Genomic DNA, 19,111 nt, shown 5'->3' with positions numbered 1-19,111 from the left:
CGTCGCCGTTTTGTAGTGTGCACACTTCTGAGACTGTCTACGACAGATTTCAAACTTGTAAATACATGAATATGATTAAATAAGCATACTTCCATGTTCATTGAGTGAAAAACTGTGTGGAAAAACATGCCTTAGTTATTTTTAATTACCTTTTTACTGTATTTTAGTTCTTGCGTGTAACATTGTGAATCTACTTATTTGGTTGATTGATGTTTCATCACCCTTTTAAGCCATGTCTGTGCAAATACATAAATAGTCAGATATTTACCAAATATATCCAAAAGGCTATATCCTGTCATAGTGGTGTGTAATGGTCTCTCAGATTTGGCTTTTCAAAAGTGTTTTGCCTCAGCTGGGTTTTATGATAGCCCTGAGGGACTGCACATTAACTTTCCCTCTTGTCTTTTAGCAACCACAGTAAAATGCCACATGGGACACATGCACTCATTAGTGGCCTTGCTGCTAAAAATGGTGAGGGTGGTTTCTTCAAACATTTTTTCCAGGGTTCAAACAGGTGTACAAAGAAAGGGATGCAAAGTCAAATAAGGTCACTGCATCTGCATTCAAACATTATACAATTGATCCTACAGCAGGTAACATGGTCTATATGGGACGTAAAGCTATTGGCTGATTCTCTTGTTCCAGTTTGGCTTAAACACAGTTTGGTTGCTGTAAAATACAAATAGTTTTATATTGTCCAAGATGAATAGCATGTCTTCCTGGGCGTGCATACTATTTAGAGTTTGTTGGTCAGTATCTTTTTGAATCATGTGTTTATGAGGAGGTAACTGCTCTCTTCCCATAAACTGTGGTGTGATTGGTTCTGAATAGAGTTGCATACATGTTTCTTCATCTGGCATTTAGTGTCATAATACTGTTTTAGACTAGTCTTACTAGTTAGTCTTCTAAAATGTTGGTCTTAATTTTTCAGTCAGTTACATAAAAACTTAGATCAGTCTAATTTAAGACTAAAATGTAAGACAGCACACCTCTAGGCTAACTTTTGTTAACATTTAGTGGGGACTTCAGTTGAGAGCTAAAAGGGGCTTGTGTTGAGACTTTGTAGAAGACTTTCACTTCAAAGATGGTAACAGAATGTCATGCGTTTTTTTTTTTATTATTTGAGTTAAAATCACAAAATGTTTTCATTAGAATAATTTTGAGCACTGCGGTCCTCCTAATAAGCAAATATATTCAGTGAATGAAAACTGTATTGAGCGTCCATTTTTTTTTTTAAAGCTTTTTTAAAGTTTAGCTAGTCAGACTAATTGTTAGATGCAGTCTTAAGTTAATGGCTATGTTTATGCTACCGGCCCCAGGTCATCTCAGGCCAATCCTGCACCATGCTAAAACAGAGTATAGTGAGATAACACCTATTAAGTCACAGTTTAAGAATGACACAAAAAACCAGTGGAGTAAAATCCAGAATGGGATAACATGAGCAATCTTTACCTGATTGAAGACCAGACACGCTGCTTCATTCTAGATCAACTGCAGTGGCTTTATCGTGCTAGCTGGGAGGCCTGTTAACAGAGCATTACAGTAGTCCAATCTTGAGATGACCAGATCAGGAGCTGTGCTACATATTTAGACAGGAATGGACTGATTTTCCTGATGTTGTAAATTGCGAATCTGCAAGACCGGCAGTTGATGAGATGTGGGCAATGAAGTTAAGCTGGTTAAGCAGATTCTGAGTAGTCCTGGTTGGTATTAGTGTAGTTGAAACAAGATGAATACTGAGGTTGTGATCAACATACAGGTTGGCTGGGATCAAGAGGAGTTTGCTTGGCAAGGCTGAGCTGAATGTGGCATTCTTTGAGCCATTCGAAATATCCAAAAGGCAGGCAGAGATACAAATTGTAGATCGAGAAGAGGAGGGTTCCAAGCACTGATCCCTGAGGAACACCAGTGGTCAGTGGTTACACGGTGACCTTAATGGATGTGCCTGTGAGCTACGACTCAAACCATCCAAGTGCAGTTCCTGTTATGCCTAGGTCTGAGAGAGTGGACAGGTGAATCTGGTGGTCCACTGTGTTAAAAGCAGCAGGAGGAATATAGATGTTCATCAAAGTCATGTGACTCTGCCTCAACAAGCAATGCGAATACATAATTCGCTCTGAGAATATACTCGCATAGCATCTGAAATGTTGCTGTACTGTAGCTATTCTAAAATGTCAAGGCCTATCATCAGATTGATTTGCTATTAGTACCTCCCAGAACTCTCTGACAATCTTTAGCTTCCTGACATAAAGCATCTGCCATTGAACTCAAGCAAACACAAAGTTCATCAGAGTGTTTTGTGTGCTGGCTCTAAACTGCAAATAATATATTTTATTTAATAAAAGAGCCACAGTGGTTTCAACTTCTATTTTCATTTCTATACTGAGCCAATTTCCACAGAGGTGATGATTTTCTTCTCTTAAACACATGGGATGGAAACGCTGCTTAATTTGCAACTTGATTTTGCGATATTCAAATGTTTTGCATGCATTACATTCACAACTTAGATGGAAACAGAGCTAGTGTGAGCGGCTGTGATTTTTGGCCTTTTTATTATTTTAGTCTTGATATCCAAGCAGCAGCAATATTAGGCCTTAAATTAGGCCGGAATCGCAATGTTTGTTCAAATAATCGGCACCTACTCGTTATGAATAGTTTTGATGTGAAAAGTTTGACTAGTTGGCCAACAATTGACTAATCGATTAGTAGGTTTGATTATTTTATCTTGATTTATCAGTATATTCCTTCATTTATTTTTAATACTAATGTTTTTCTGTTGTACTTTAGCTGTTTAAGACATTTTTGCACACTTAAACCCTCTCCGAAATGTTCTCAAATATTTCTACATTAAAACAGTGCCACCATCAACCCTCTACAGTCATGTTGGGGAAAGAATCACCATTGGCTAGTACATTTTTGTTTTTACTCACCAGACTTTGACGACATGTAAGAGTAATGTAACTGGAAAAAAGGTTGAGGCATAGTCACATGACTACTTTGATGCACATCTATATTCCTCTTTAAGCAAACCGAGAAAGGGGGCCTCTTCCTATATACAACTTCACACAGTATAGTATATTGTACATTTTATTTTTATATTTTGCCTTCTCATTTTAATCATATTTTTGTTTTTTAAAATGGGCAAATTTTACATTCTATCCATTTTTATGATGTCATTTTTAATAATATACAATCATTCTCACTCGCTCTCAAGAAAACGTCCAAGATTGTGCATGCGGGTGGTCACTGACTTCGCTCGGTCCTCAAAACAACAAAGTATTGTTGTTTTTGTTTGTTAGAAATGCAATGTTTCTGTGAATGCTTACTGCTCCCATCAGAGCGTTGGATAAAATCATGGTCCACCCAGAGGACGTCACACCTGCTGTCTCATTGGGGCTTGTGTTTGTTTGTATGTACAAGACATTTGTGTATGTTGTATTTGATTGCTTTAGATCAATTATCTCTTGTAAGTTTCGTGTGTATTTGTGCACGTTTGTGTTCAACTTTTGTGTGAGTTTGGGTAAATTCAGTAGTTCCGTGGTAGCATGTGTCTGTTTCAGAAAGTCTGTCTCTTTAGGCGAATGCAGTAGCATGTATCAGCTGGTACGGGCAGGAGTGAATGTGTGCTCATACAAGAGCGCTCTCTGCTGTTTCTTAAAAGTGGCTGTGAGTGATTTTGCTAGACATGACACTCAGGGGGGACCCCAACCCTCAGACACACACACACATATATATATATTGATTATTGTTTATTTTTAAATGTGCAGCTTACCAACTGAGCCCACACTTTAGTGCATAAATGTTGGCACAGATATTCAAACAACACTATCAATTGTTTTTCATTGCTAGACCCTGTTTTCACCTGTTATAAACATCCATCTTGGGTGATCAAAAATGATCAGAACTAGTGTTTTGTGATTATGATTACAGAAACATATGTAACCACACATTTATAGTGTTGGGCAACACAATGAACAAATATGTGCAGTGTGGCAGGGAGCATTATCCTGCTGAAACATGCCAATACTGTCAGGGAATACCACTAACATACCATGATGTACCTGGTCTGCAACTATGTTTAGGCTGGTGGCACGTGTCTAATTGATGTCCACATGAATGCCTGAACCCAGAGCAGCAAAACATTGGCCACTGGGGGGGGCGTTGCTTCCAATGGAAGGATGAATGGACAGTTTTGGAGAGGATCAGGATGGACTCATTGGCCCTTTTTCCACCTGGTATTAAGATGCGTTTTCTGTGATCTGATCACATGTGGTCAGCCAAGACATTCCTGTTTCCACCTGGTATTACTATGCATCTCAAGTCAGTCTCCGGTGACCACTTGTGTTCGGATTTCGAGAGGAGGGTCTCTGATTTAATGAGGACATCCGCCAGTCACTACATCAGAGTTCTACTACATGACAATAAACCGAAATTTTTTTTATAAGACAAACAAAAAAGGACACACTTTTACTCCCAGGTGTAGCTGAAATTTGAGCTACTGTACATATTGATATCAGACATACAGTTCTCATGCTTGTGCATGTATTCACTCTTTCAAATTTTCTGATCGGACACTTATTTCCTTTTAAAGTAAAAAAAAATTAACCTTCAAAACTTCAAGGTAAAAAAAAACCTCTTGTTTTAGTGCAGTAGTTGATTGACGGGTGAAGGGTGGTGCTGTCCGTAATGCATTCAGGATGGATTATTTTTAGACCTCAAATGTGATGTCATGACGTGTTTTGAATAACTCTGTGTGTGTGTGTGTGTGTGTGTGTGTGTGTGTGTGTGTGTGTGTGTGTGTGTGTGTGTGTGTGTGTGTGTGTGTGTGTGTGTGTGTGTGTGTGTGTGTGGTGTGTGTGTGTGTGTGGTTTCAGTGATCTGTTTTTGGGCCCCATTTCTACCTGTATTTAGTGCTGACCACTTGATCTGATCACCAAAAGCACATCTTAATACCAGGAGGAAATGTGGCCTTTGACCCCATTTACAAGTGGTTTACAAGATCAGATCATTAAATCAGAGACTCCCCTCAAAATCAGAACACATGTGGTTTAATTTTCAGACTCCTTTTAGCAACTAGGTGTAAACAGCTAAGTGTCTCGTCTTGCAACATGTGATCAAATCACTCAAGATGCATCTTAATACCAGGTGTAAATGTGCTCTTTGATTGAGGTGCAGATCTGGATCCAATATTCAGTTTTAGTAGATTTTCTTAAAACCTCTTTTGGGGTTGAGGGCTGAGTTATATGATTTCACTAAATGAGTGCTAATGTAATTGTATAATTTAGAAGGTTAAAAGTATCAATTTGATTGAGCAGCTGAGAATTCATAAAAATACAACACATAATATGTTCAGTCAGTGTCAAGAAGGTTTTCAAACTTTTAAGGGTTCACCAAAAACCATTTACTCACCCTCATTCCATCTAATATGTGTATGACTTAATATCTCAGCTCTGTATGTCCATACAATGCAAGTGAATAGTGATCAGGCCTTTGAAGAGCCAAAAAGAAGATAAAGTCAGCATAAAAGTAATCATTTTTGGAGCTTTTTGTTTTTTTTTTTTCAATAGAAACTTATAGACAAATAAATATAAAGACATAGACAACTGACAGGACATTACAGATGATATCTGGGCATTATGAAATGTAACCTACGTATATTACATACTTTAAATACATAGAGGAGTTATTAGCAATCATCACTTTTTTTCTTAGATGGCCTGAGGGCGAGGAAATGATGAGAACATTAAAATTTTTGGGTGAACTATCCCTTTAACAATGGACAGATGCAAAAACTGGCAAATCTTGGAATGTTTTGCTATGTATTATTAAGTAACACATATTAAGAATGTCTCAATGGATATAGATAGTAAGGAAAAAGTGTGGATGCATTTTTTCAAACATAACAAATAATCTGTACACTTTTAAGCAAGTGTAGGACTAAAATGTGATGTTCACCTCATGGGGGCAGTACTGTAATATAAATATTGTAGGATGACTTCACTCTCATGATTTGTTTTGGATGTTGATGCTTCTTTTTATTTTGTGCATATTTGCAGTCTGACTGATATAACTGAATACAACAGAACCTTTGTTTCTTAAGGTAAATCACTGAACATTTCTTGTGGCACTGTATTTTAAATGCACCTATTTTAATTAAGTTAAACTTGTGTAAATTCAGGGATTATTTAGTCTTTGTCAAATATTTGTTTTATTTAGTAATGGCATTCATATACTGTATATACGTATACAATATGTAGAAATCAATATTTGATGGAATAACTCTGATTTTCAATCACAGCTTTCATGCGTCTTGACTTACTCTCTCTGCCAGTCTTTTACATTGCTGTTGGGTGACTTTATGCCACTCCTGGTTCAAAAATTCAAGCAGATCGGCTTTGTTTGATAGTTTGTGGCATCGTCCCGCTTGATAAACCAATCCCCCGAGGATTGTTTTATCCAGCAGGACAATGCTCCATGATACACAGCCAGGTCAATCAAGGTGTGGATGGAGGACCATCGGATCAAGACCCTGTCATGGCCAGCCCAATCTCCAGACCTGAACCCCATTGAAATCTTCTGGAATGTGATCAAGAGGAAGATGGATGGCCACAAGCCATCAAACAAGGCTGAGCTGCTTTACTTTTTGCGCCAGGAGTGGCATAAAGTCACCCAACAGCAATGTGAAAGACTGGCAGAGAGAGTATGCCAAGAAACAAGAAAGCTGTGATTGAAAATCAGGGTTATTCCACCAAATACTGACTTCTAAACTCTTCCTAAGTTCAAACATTAGTATTGTGTTGTTTAAAAATTAACATGAACTTGTTTTTGCATTATTTGAGGTCTGAAACCACTGCAGCTTTTTTGTTATTTTGACCAGTTGTCATTTTCTGCAAATAAATGCTCTAAATGAAAATATTTGTATTTGAAATTTCGGAGAAATGTTGTCAGTACTTTATAGAATAAAACAAAAAAATTTCATTTTACTCAAACACATACCTATAAATAGTAAATCCAGAGAAACTGATCATTTTGCAGTGGTCTGTATATACACACACACACACACACACACACACACACACACACTTTAAAACCCCTTCTCAGAAGAATTCTGTGTTTAATGTATGTTGAACTCAAATGAGGTAAGCTGAGAGACCTCGCCGTAAATGTGTGTGAGATGAGTTGAAGGCTCTGAGACGTGGCTGTGTATACAGTATGTGTGTATGTGGTGCAGTAGTATTTGCCAGTATAAACTGAAGGTTTGTGAAAATGCCTGATTTCATAAGTCTCCTTTTCTCCTGCGCATGAAATAAAGACACGGTACTTCTCACATATGGGGCACATTCCTGCACTCCAGGCAAGCACAACCCATTTCCTGTTTTAGTAAGCTCGCAACCCTGTATATACTGATACTTTTACTAACAACTCGGCCACTTACACACTCCAGTGACTGTCTCCTTATTGCTCTTTGGTTTTATGTCTCAAGAAATGTATATATGGGTATATTTTGTTTGTAAATTCTAATTGGATTAGACTGTCTCACGCAGCAGATTGCAGAGAATTTTTCAGCTTCAGAGATAAACAGATTAATTTTACAGATTTGTTGTTTAGATCTGAATGTTTAGGAGGAGAGTTTGAGTTCAGTGTGTTTGTGTAATGTAAAGGGCTGAATGTGGTTTCAGTTTGATGCTCAAGGAGACCTGAGATCACACAAAACTGTGTGTGAACATTTGTTCTTGACATATGAGCTGTGGAAAACTCTTTGAGCACGAGGTATATGTGTGTGATTGATGTAAACCATATGAGCTGGGTTAGGTCAGACAGAAAGGCAGGTTAAAGCTGAAGTTTTTAGTTTTTTTTTAATGTTAAAATACTCCTATCCCAGCTTAATATGCAGAGAACTATTATTAAGCCGTTTGCAAGTTGATTTCCCTAAAAAGTATAAACACTGGGAATCTCTGATGCTATCAGAACACGATCTGTTTGTTTGAGCTCCAAAAAATGGGTACATAGCAACATCTGTTATTCTATTTTTTTATATTTCCTTTTATATCTTGCTATGTTATTGTATATATTATATACTGTAACGGGTTCAGGATGGGCAAGAAGGAGGGGGCGGGAACCGGCAGAACAGTCAACAGAACTTTAATGACATAAATTAACTTACACACACACACACACACACACACACACACAGCGGCCACGTCTCTCTCTCGCTCTCTCTCTCTCTCTCGCTCTCTCTCTCTCTCTCTCTCTCTCTCAAACTGCCGTCTCCAGCTCCCCTTTATTTCTCTCTCCTGCTGATTATGTGACTCAGTGCTGGCTGTGCACCCTCACGGCCCGGCCACACCCTCCTCCTTGTCACACTCCTCCCCCGATCGATTCCGACTGATTCCGGACTAGCCTACTCTCTCCCCCCATCTCTGGAGGGGAGACGCTGCCCTTATAGCTGTTCTGCCAGCCGATGGTCCACCCCACCTCCTGGGAATCTGGGGAGGGATGAGGAAAGGGAAAGGGCGAGCGGGAGGGAAACAGAGAGAGGAAAGAGAGAGAGAAACTTGCTAGCCGGTCCCTGGACCAAGCGACAGCATGTCCAGGGACCGGCTAGCATCTGGCGGACGACAGCCGCTCCTCCTCGGGAAAACGGCAGCAGGTCCTCCGACCCCTGGCGGACGGAATGGCTCCTCCCCTTCCTGGCAGTTGGCAGCAGTTCCTCTGTCTCCGGCTCCTCTTTATCTCTCTCTCCCGCTGATTAATTGACTCTGCGCCGGCCGTGCACCCTCACATCCCGGCCACGCCCTCCTCCTCGTCACACATACGTAATATACATTTTTATATTTTTTACGTTTTGCAATTAAAATTTGTATATTTACACTACTACTTTTAAATGGCCATTAAAGGAAAATAGTGCTTTTTGCCCCAGAATGGTGTTGTTACGGCCCTTGAAAAGTTATGATCAGTGATTGATGGTTATTGAGTGCGAAGTCTGATGCATTTGTGTATGTGTTTGTGTTGGATGATTAGAGGATGCAGGGACGTATTTCCCTAGTGTGAAGCGTAATCCCGGCCGTTACCTACAGCCCTGCTCAGATGCGGTGAAGAGATGGTTGAGGACCATGAAAAACAGTGGTAAAATCTTGCTGCTCATCACGAGCTCACACTCCGATTACTGCAGACTAGTGTGTGAGCACATACTGGGGTGAGTTTTACATACATGCACAGATGTACAAACAAAGAGAAGAAAAATGGCCATTTCCATAATGGAAATGAAAGAAATCTAAAAACAGATTTTTTTTTTGCTGACTTTAAGTAGTTGAAGTCTTATTTTGCAGCATATTGTGTTTTGTTGTAGAGTGTAGAGACATTTATGCCCATATTGGTCATTAGTGTGCTTTAACACACACACACAATTCTGGCTTTGATGGACAGTTCAGCCAACATATATAATTTTAGACACTTGCCCATAGCACAACTGTTTGTCTTGAATCCAAGGAAAATATTAGCCTAGTTTCATTTTTTTAATTCCAAGTTAACTGAATGCTAGTTAGCTTGTGTTAGCAATTCCAAGGCTTATCCAACCTTTTGTCCAATAAGTGAAAAATGTCATTATGTTCACTCATGTTTTGAAATATCCATACCAGAGTCCACTTGAAGGCCATTTAAAGCCATAATCAACTTTTTTTTCCAGAACAGAAATGCTTTAACAGTCGGCTTTTGTCCATCTCTGAGACTTAATTAGCCCGATTAGGGGCCGGATGTGCAGAATCACGACCCGCCCTCCGCCCTACCATATTCATCCCTCGTTCTCTCATGCCGGGGAGCCCCCAGCATGACGTAGACACCCTCCTCCCCCTTTTCCTGGGGCGGGCCATGCCTTCCACAACATCTGCCGGAAGGTCATCCCTGTCTACCTGGGTGAGAGAGAGGACAAGTGGAGAGAAAAAAAGAAAAAAAAAGTGTGGCACCTACACGCCATAACGGTGATCGTGCCAAATTAAGAAAACCGCTCTGTACATGTAGTGAGTAGAATATCATCTCAGAATGCACAACACGTCACACCTTGAGGCGGATGGGTTACAACAGCAGAAGACCTCGTCAGGCACTTAACTAGGACCTCAGTGAGTTTATATCCATGATGTAGTTACAGACAAATGATATAGAACAGTGAAATCGATGACAACAACAACTCCCAAGTCTTTCATGCACTCGGCTCCATTATCTCAAAGGAGACAGATGACCTGAGCTCCACTGTCTTCTCTCATTAGTAGTCGCTGCGCTCCACATTTTTATAAAGTTCAACCTTTCTCAACTATGTCGTGTCTCTTGTCACGCCCACATCCTGTCGCTCGTGTCACCAGAAGTAGCTAGCTCTCATTGAAAATGAAAAGTCTCCAAAAATCACTGACAGTGTGAACGGGGCTTAAAACTTTGTTGCATCAAAAACGATAAATATCCCAAAATGTTTTTGTCAAAATGTTCGTGTTTTTCCAAAAACGGCCCATTGCAGCCTACGACTCATTTTGATGGAGCGTGTCATCAAGTTTATTCAATCTGATTTTTGCAGGAAGGACTTTGAGGAGCTGTTTGACATCATTATCACTAATGCTCTGAAACCTGGATTCTTCTCTCTTGTTCCACAGCAAAGACCTTTCAGAACACTGGGTGAGTAGCGCACACACACACACACACAAAGTAACTGTTGCAAAGTGCAGTCTTACTCTTACATGTTATATTTAGCATTCTATATAATAGTACTAACATTCTATAATAACTTTGCCAACAATCATTACTTCCACACAGATGGTTTTTTATCACTTAAATGCAACATGGAATACAATATTTACAGTACTCACATTATTCTGAAATACTCGTTTTTTTATTTTCCATTGAGCAGATGCATTTACTGGCATTGTTGCGTTTGAGCTACATATTTCCTAGATTGCAAAAGCTGGTCTTTACCACATATTGTTTAAAATACCCTTAAGCCTCTTGACATTGAGTTACTTCTTGAGTTAACACTGTTAATCATGTCACATGTGAAGAATAGCCTTTACGCCCCCCGGTAAGTCTGTTTCATATTGTGTTCACAGGGCGTGAGACACGCAACCGTGTGGCTTTAACAGCAGGCTCACATTCAGCTTTGACTGGCAGTATACAGAGCTGTGGTTCTGTTCAGTAAATACAGTTCTATAGATTCACACATTGAGTTTAACCTGTGATAATGGCCATAAACTATAAAATATATATATATATATATATATATATATATATATATATATATATATATATATATATATATATATATTGGATGTTAGAATCAATTCCCCCTTTCCTGCAAAAACATCATCCACTCTTCAGGGAGCTTTCCACAATACAATATACAGTATGTAACATGGCTGCAGGTATTTTCTCCCATTCAGACACGAGCATCAGTGAAGTCAGGCACTGATGTTTGGCGATGAGGCCTGGCTCACAGTTGGCCCTATATGTCCAGGGTGCTTCAGGACTGGGCTTTGTTCAGGCCAGTCAAATTTGTCCACACGAGACTCATTACATTATTATTTTATGGACCTCGCTATATGCACATGGGCATTGTCATGATGCAAAAGGCTCTCCCCAACCTTTACCGCAAAGTTGAAAGCACACAATGCTCTAAAATGTCATTAGATTCAGTATCATTATGATTTGTCTTCAATTAAATTCATGGAGGATCTAAACTCGTTAATAAGAAATGGGGTGTCCAGGTGTCTTGGCCATATAGTATATTATGAATGAACAATAGACTGATTCAAAATGGGAACTTGTGAGTTCGACACTGATTCATGAGACTCTTTGACAAACGTCCGAAAATAATTTAGTCATAAATTCAGTTCCAGTTATTTTTTTAAATGGAAACCATTCTGAATAAGGAGGAAAAAAAAGTATAAATATAAAACAATATGTTAATAATTTCTTATTTCTTACTCTGCTGAAAAAGCTGATGCCAGAGGTTTATCTCTCAGGGCTTCTATTGTAATACTCCCTGCCTTTTTGTCATCAGAAATGAATTGAGTCACAATGTTTGTTCACATTCAAATATTTCAAGTGTATTTTGGCAGGGGTGAAGTTATGTAACAAAACAGAAGAGGACACAAGTGAATTTTGAAATCTCACAGCTGTTACGCTGTACGTGTGTGTACAGTGTTTGGCGGAAGTTTCTAAGACTAAAGTATTATATTTTATACTCCCAAATCCATCATTTCTGTTTATCTGACACTGGTTGATCTTGCAGGAGAACCAGTACAGAGTTTAATCATCCTCTTGCAAAGCCATTTGGTCTTTTCCTTCTTTTAGTTTTTTCTTTTAAAAGATAGTTCATCTTAAACTTGAAGTTTTATTATGATTTCCTCGCCTTCATGTTGTTCCAAAGCCATATGACTTTCTTACAAACCAAATGTAAGTTGTTATTCAGTGAAAATCATGATGACTTGAAGTAATGATTTCTGATTCATGAACAAATAATTTAGACCGGAATTTATGAACTGGAATAATTGATGAATTGTAAAGATCTAATTAAAAAAACAGTTTGTTCATTAAGCAAAGGAGGGATTTTCTCTAAATAATAACTTACATTTTGGTCTGTTTTTCCCCCAAACATCACTCACATGTGACATGCTAACCTGTTGATACGCACACCTTTTTGAGCACAAACCATGAAAATGACATACCTGAACATGTTTACTGGACACTTTGGAGTATGAACACAGTTATAGTTTCTTTTGAAATAAGACACTTTGGGCTTTATATCCCAAGTTTCAGAATGAATATATGTTGTTACTTTTTAAAGTTTGTTTTATATCAAATATCAAAAAGTCCCATTTTGATATTGCATGTTTTCATATGTACTCCTGGCACAAATAACTAAATAGCTTGGAGCATTGCTATCGTGAAACAGAGATTGGATATCAATGTTGAACACTTAGACATTTGCAAATATGTATATTTGTTAACATTAATTACATTTATAGATGGTAAATTATATATTAAATGTAAGCAGAGTAACATCACTCCCGAGTGCGGTGAAATTGCGTAGCAACAGGTTAAGCCAATCGGCTCGCATGGCGTAAGCGGATTGGTTCTCTGACTTGTATCGGATAGCCACATCTTGCGTCTACCTCATTTAAATGGCTCAATTTTGCAGTTTAGCTGGTTACTCTGCAGCACGCTGTGAGTTTTTTTTAGCTGGAACCCACCTCCACTCCAGCTTCCACCTGTCTAAATCTGCTACACAGGGATTTTTTATGTCTATTTATGCTCGATGCAGCATGTCTTGCATTTTGTCTCATTGTGCAGCAGCAACATGTCCATATGCTACCTCTGTATGTATGTTTTTCTAGGAGTTGGAATATGGAAGTCTCCATATCTTGCATAAAATTAAATGTTTGTGTATTGTACTGTTAATGTGGAGTTTCACACACAACAAGGTAATGTAGAAACAGCGCGAGCTGTGAAACGGTCTTTATATTGGTTCATGGCAGCAGCTTCACAATCTCGGGCATAGTCGTCTCAATAATAACGCGAGATACAAGATGTGGTGTTATTCAAACATCTTTATGAAATAACTCCCTATTAAAAGGCATTAACAAAATAGTGATGTCAATTTATGCGTTACCTGGAAGTCTAATTCACCATGGCTTCCCTCTGGATTTTCCTATGGGTTTTTATAATGGGGTTTTTGAACTTATGGATAAAATAAGGTCTGTGGTAAACATTACTTGACAATACGTGGACATTTTGTTCTACAACATAAATTACACACTTTCATACCTCAAACGTGAATTCTGAAGCTGCCGTGCGTTTGAAAAAAATATATAATTAATGAACATGTGTAATTTATGTTGTAGAGCAAAACATCCACGTATCATCAAGTAATGTTTACAACAGACCTTATTTTAAGTTCAAAAAAACCATTATAAAAACCCATTGGAAAATCCAGAGGGAAACCATGGTCAATCCTCTTCCGGGTTTTTATACTACAAGATAAACCGCTCAAGTAGCACCTGCAGAGTCCAGAAACATGCACTCTTTCTCCACGTTTTTCTTGCACTCATGAAAGAGTGTGTGTTCTCCTAATTAAAGTTCAAGCAGTAAAAAGTGAAAAATGTACTATAAATACAGTCATTCTACTAAATCTTTTTATTCTGCCCTCACTGTTAGACTCAGACACAGCTATGCAGATAGATAAACTCCTCGACAATTGACAGTTGTAATGTCCTTTTATTGACGTATCCTTCAACAATCGACAGAGTGAAACAACAAAAAGAAACAAATAAACAACATGTATTCTAATGTATGTTCACATGTAATAAACAGCATGTATTAATGCAAAGTCTGGCTAACATTCATCAAAACTAAAAACTATCAAATATAATCTTGATTAACATAAATGTTCACAAATATTGTTTTTCAAGACTCATATTAAACATAAAATACTCACAAGCAATGCTTTCTGTAAGACAACAAAGAAGGAATAATGTAGATCACGTCAGAAGTGGATTCTGCTGTCAGTCATATTTCAACATTGACTGCTGTATTTTCTTACTCTCATCCTAGTAAAGGTTAAACATAACACTTGTAACAACTACAACGCCTCCTGCTGGAGGGAGAGAAAACTACTTCAGCACACTCCCCGCCTGACGTCCATAGGATGTCACCGTTAATTCTTGGACCGTTGGCTACGTTCATTGGAGTTGCGCAGAAGAAGTACAGTCTCTGTAACCGGTCTCAAGAAAGATTTGCACGAACCCCCAGAAGCAACTTTTATCTCTACTTTCCTGACTTTTCCATCTCGGCTGGGGAAGGTATTGATCACAACTCCCATGGGCCATTGGCATCTTTTGGCTTGGTTGTCTTTGAGAAGTACAAGATCTCCTACTTGTAGATTTGGCTTGTTCGACTGCCATTTCCTTCGATCTTGCAACGTTGGCAAGTATTGAGTTCTCCAGCGGTGCCAAAAGACATTAGAAAGATGCTGCACCTGTCTCCACTGGCGTCCGTACAAGTCTGACTTGCCAAAGCTTCCAGGAGGGATAGGTGGAGATCCAGTCTTCTGGGTAAGGAGTGTAGCAGGTGTAAGAATGAAGGGACAGTCGGGATCAGATGAGACAGGAATGAGAGGTCGAGAGTTCACAATGGCGGTTACTTCTGCAAGAAGGGTTACGAGAACTTCATGGGTCAGCAGCTGAACTGAGTTGGTAGTTAACATTGAGTCGAGAATACGCTTCACAATCCCAATCATGCGCTCCCAACTTCCTCCCATGTAAGGGGCATGAGGTGGGTTAAAGACCCAAGTGCATTCACTCTTATCCAAGAAATCTCGTATCTCTGGGTTATCACACTGGTTTGAGGTTATACCAAGCTCCTTGCATGCACCCAGGAAGTTGGTTCCGCAATCAGACCTGAGTTGCTTTACTGGTCCACGAATGGAGATGAACCGTCGTAAGGCGTTGATGAAACCGGATGATTCCATTGACTCGATTACCTCAACATGGATGGCCCTGGTACCCAAGCAGGTAAAAATGACGGCCCAGCGCTTACTATTGGCAAGACCTCCGCGGGTTCGATGAGAACTGATAGTCCAGGGTCCGAAAACATAGACACCAACGTAAGTAAATGGTGGGCAGACAGTTACGCGATCAATAGGTAGGTCGGACATCTTTTGGGTTTCTGTGTTCCATCTCAGTTTGCGACATTTGACACAGTGGTGAATGATGGAGCTGATGCAATGTTTTCCGCCAACAATCCATAATCCGGCTGTTCTTACAGCGCCCTCTGTGAAATGGCGTCCCTGATGCTGTACTTGTTGGTGATAATGCCGTACCAGTAGTGTACTCACGTGGTGCTTTCCTGGGATGATGAAAGGATGTGCTTCATCATTTTGCATGTCGGCTTGTGAAAGACGACCTCCAACTCTAAGGCAGTCAGCGTCATCTTTGAAGGGCGACAGGTTTCTGAGTGGATTTTGCTTTGGTATCTCTTTCTGGGCTTCGATGCATGCAAAGACTTCAGGATAAGTCTTGTGTTGAAGACAGCTCAGAATAACGCTTTTTGCTTTCCCATAGTCCTCTGGGGTGATACTTTTACAAATATGCCAACCTTGACACTTGCTTCCAGAAGCATTTCCCTTGTAGCATCTGGTGATATGAATGAGTCTTGCCATTGCTCTAAGCAGTGATGTCCAAGTTGAGAAGGACTCAAAGCTGACTTGGATCTAGGAAAGAGTCTGTGAGACGAGTTGCAAAGGCCGATCACGGTAGGGCTGAATCTCAGGGTCAGAGTCTGGACTGAGTAACTCAAAACAGCCCTTGGTCTCCTTTGCGTGCGCTCGTACCAGGAAATCTGGTCCTTTGAGCCACATGCTGGATATCAGGGTGTTTGCTGGAATGGACCTGGAAGCTACATCGGCTGGGTTTAAATCTGTCTGCACGTAGTTCCATTGTTCTGGGCTGCATGATTTCCTAATCCTTTGAACTCGGTTACACACGTAGACATAGAATCTTCTGGATTCATTTTGTATGTATCCAAGTACTACTTTGCTGTCTGTGAAGAACCTTGTACAATGGAATGGAACATCGATCTCCTCTGAAATCAAGTCTGCAATCTCGATGGCAAGAACAGCTGCACATAGTTCCAGCCTCGGGATAGTTATCTCTTGTTGTGGGGCAAGTTTATCTTTGCCAAACACAAATCCAAGTTCGCTCTTGCCTTCTGTATCCGTGACCTTTGCATAAGCTACGGCAGTAATAGCTTTGGTGGACGCGTCGCAGAATATACAGAGCTCCCTTTTGGCTGCACCACAGAAGGATATGGATGTATACATTCTTGGTATTCGCACTTGTTCGAGATGCTTCAGGGATTCCTTCCATGTACTCCATTCTTCTCGCATTCGTTCTGGAAGTGGGTCATCCCATTCACCTGCATCTGTTGAAAGCTCTCTCAAAAGGGCCCTGCCTTTGATGCTGACCGGAGCTGCGAAGCCTAGAGGGTCGTACAAGCTGTTAATGATTGATGGTACCCCTCTACGAGTGTAGGGCTTCTCAGCGGAAGACACTTGGAAGGTGAACTCATCTGTTGCAATGTCCCAGCTTATTCCAAGGCTCCTTTGCATTGGTGGACTGTCTGCTCCTAGGTCGAGATCTTTCAGACCCTTTGCGAGATCCTCCTTGGAGAATGCTTTCATTACTGTGATGTCATTAGAGGCGATCTTATGCAGCCTCAAGTTAGATGAGGCCAGGGTTTCTTGAGCCTTTTGAATGACAGAGATGGCCTCGGTACTTGATGGCAAGGAGACAAGCCCGTCATCGACATAAAAATGACGTTCCACAAGATGTTTTGTTGTATTGTCTCTTTTCTCTTGATCTTCTGATGCCCTCCTGAGTCCATAAGTTGCTACTGCAGGCGATGGGCTGTTGCCGAAGACGTGTACCGTCATTCGGTACTCCACAATTGATTGTTCCATGTCGTTATTCTGGTGCCAGAGAAAACGCAAAAAGTTCCTATGGTCCTCCCTGACCTCAAAGCAGTGGAACATTTGCTTAATATCAGCTGTAACAGCTACCTTCTCTTCACGGAGCCGCATGAGCACTCCCAGCAGGCTGTTGTTGAGATTCGGACCGATAAGAAGGACGTCATTGAGGGACACTCCTTCATATCGTGCGCTAGAGTCGAAGACAACCCTTATTTGGTCCAGCTTGCGGGGGTGATACACTCCGAAGAAGGGAAGATACCAACACTCTTCTTGTTCAGTAAGGGGTGGCGCTACTTCCGCATGGCCGTTGTCAAAAAGGGTTTGCATGAATTCCTGGAAGTGACTTTTCATGTGAGGACGTTTGTTCAGCATATGACGAACTGAAGCTAGGCGTTGGACGGCTTGCTGCTTGTTATTGGAAAGGCGTGGCCTAGGTGAACGAAAGGGCAGCGGAGCAACCCAACTATTTGTATTGTCCTGATAGACTTCCTTATTCATTATCTGCATGAAGGCTGTTTCTTCTTGAGAGTAACCTGGTCTCTCATCCAAACTTGTTTGTTGGAACACGGTTTCTCCTATGGACGTGTTCTCAATATGGTTAGGGAAACTGACCTTATTGTGGCTTTGTGGGATGATGCGTTCCTTTACTTGGATGAAGTTCTTGCATGGAAGGAAGTGACTCGGGCGACCATTGTCCAAAATGTTTGTCTTGAAAACGCTTGCCTGTACGGGTTTGTGAGCTCCACCCAAACAAATGTTTCCAATAATCACCCATCCTAGAGCTAGCTTCTGAGCCGAAGGGTGCATTTGGAGGTCCATTGCGTTGGTCAAGAACTTTGTGTGCTTGAATAACATCCCTACCAATGAGAAGCAGGATCTTAGCGTCAGGATCAACATCTGGAATGTCGGATGCAATGTCTTGGAGGTGGGAATGGTTACGAGCAGCTTCAGGTCTAGGAATCTCATTGCGATTGTCCGGCAGCATGTCACATTCAATAAGTGTTTGGAGCTTTAGGCGTGACTTGCTATCAACAGATTCGACAATGAAGTTGTATGCTCTCCTCCCCGTAGCTTCCTCAAGGCCTGCACAGGTTCTCAGCTTGTATGGGAAGCAGCCTTTGGTGATGCCGAACGTATCGAAAATTGAAGATCTGGCAAGTGACCTGTTGCTTTGATCGTCCAAAATAGCGTAGGTTTTGAGTTTCTTCTCAGGGAAGCCCTGTGGATAAATGAATACAGGACTGATCTTGCCACATGAGTGACTTTCGACTTCACTCCCACAGACTTGCGTACATGAAGACGTGGCCGTAGGTAAAGCTATATTGCACTCCCCGCCGTTGTCGGAAGCAGGCTCTGTGGTGGTTGCCCACGGTGCAGGACCAGGATGAAGAGCAGTAATGTGTGAGTTGGAGTTACATTCTGCACAAAAGGTCTCGGCTTTACATATTTTTGCCTGATGATTAGTGGATGCACAACACCGGAAACATATCAGATTCCTCTTCAAATAGACCTTACGCTCCTCCAGAGGCATTTCTCTGAAAGCTCTGCATTTTTAAGCGCGTGAGGTTTTTTGTGGATTGGGCATTCTTTATTTGGGTCATAGATGTT

The 19,111-nt window shown here is 40.5% G+C and overlaps 1 protein-coding gene across 1 annotated transcript in view; it reads left to right on the top strand.

Annotated features, from left to right (window-relative positions):
* Positions 1-19,111, top strand: part of nt5dc1 (5'-nucleotidase domain containing 1) — a 68,279-nt gene that overhangs the window by 35,349 nt on the left and 13,819 nt on the right. Inside the window, exons 7-8 of the mRNA XM_052095563.1 lie at positions 9,022-9,196; positions 10,562-10,659. Of these exons, the coding sequence (XP_051951523.1) occupies positions 9,022-9,196; positions 10,562-10,659 (273 nt within the window). The remainder of the gene's footprint in view (positions 1-9,021; positions 9,197-10,561; positions 10,660-19,111) is intronic.

This window comes from Xyrauchen texanus, chromosome 28 (genome assembly GCF_025860055.1).
Source record: "Xyrauchen texanus isolate HMW12.3.18 chromosome 28, RBS_HiC_50CHRs, whole genome shotgun sequence".
NCBI lineage: Eukaryota > Metazoa > Chordata > Actinopteri > Cypriniformes > Catostomidae > Xyrauchen > Xyrauchen texanus.
Note: the sequence above shows the minus strand (reverse complement) of the source record. Positions and strands in the feature narration are given on the sequence as shown.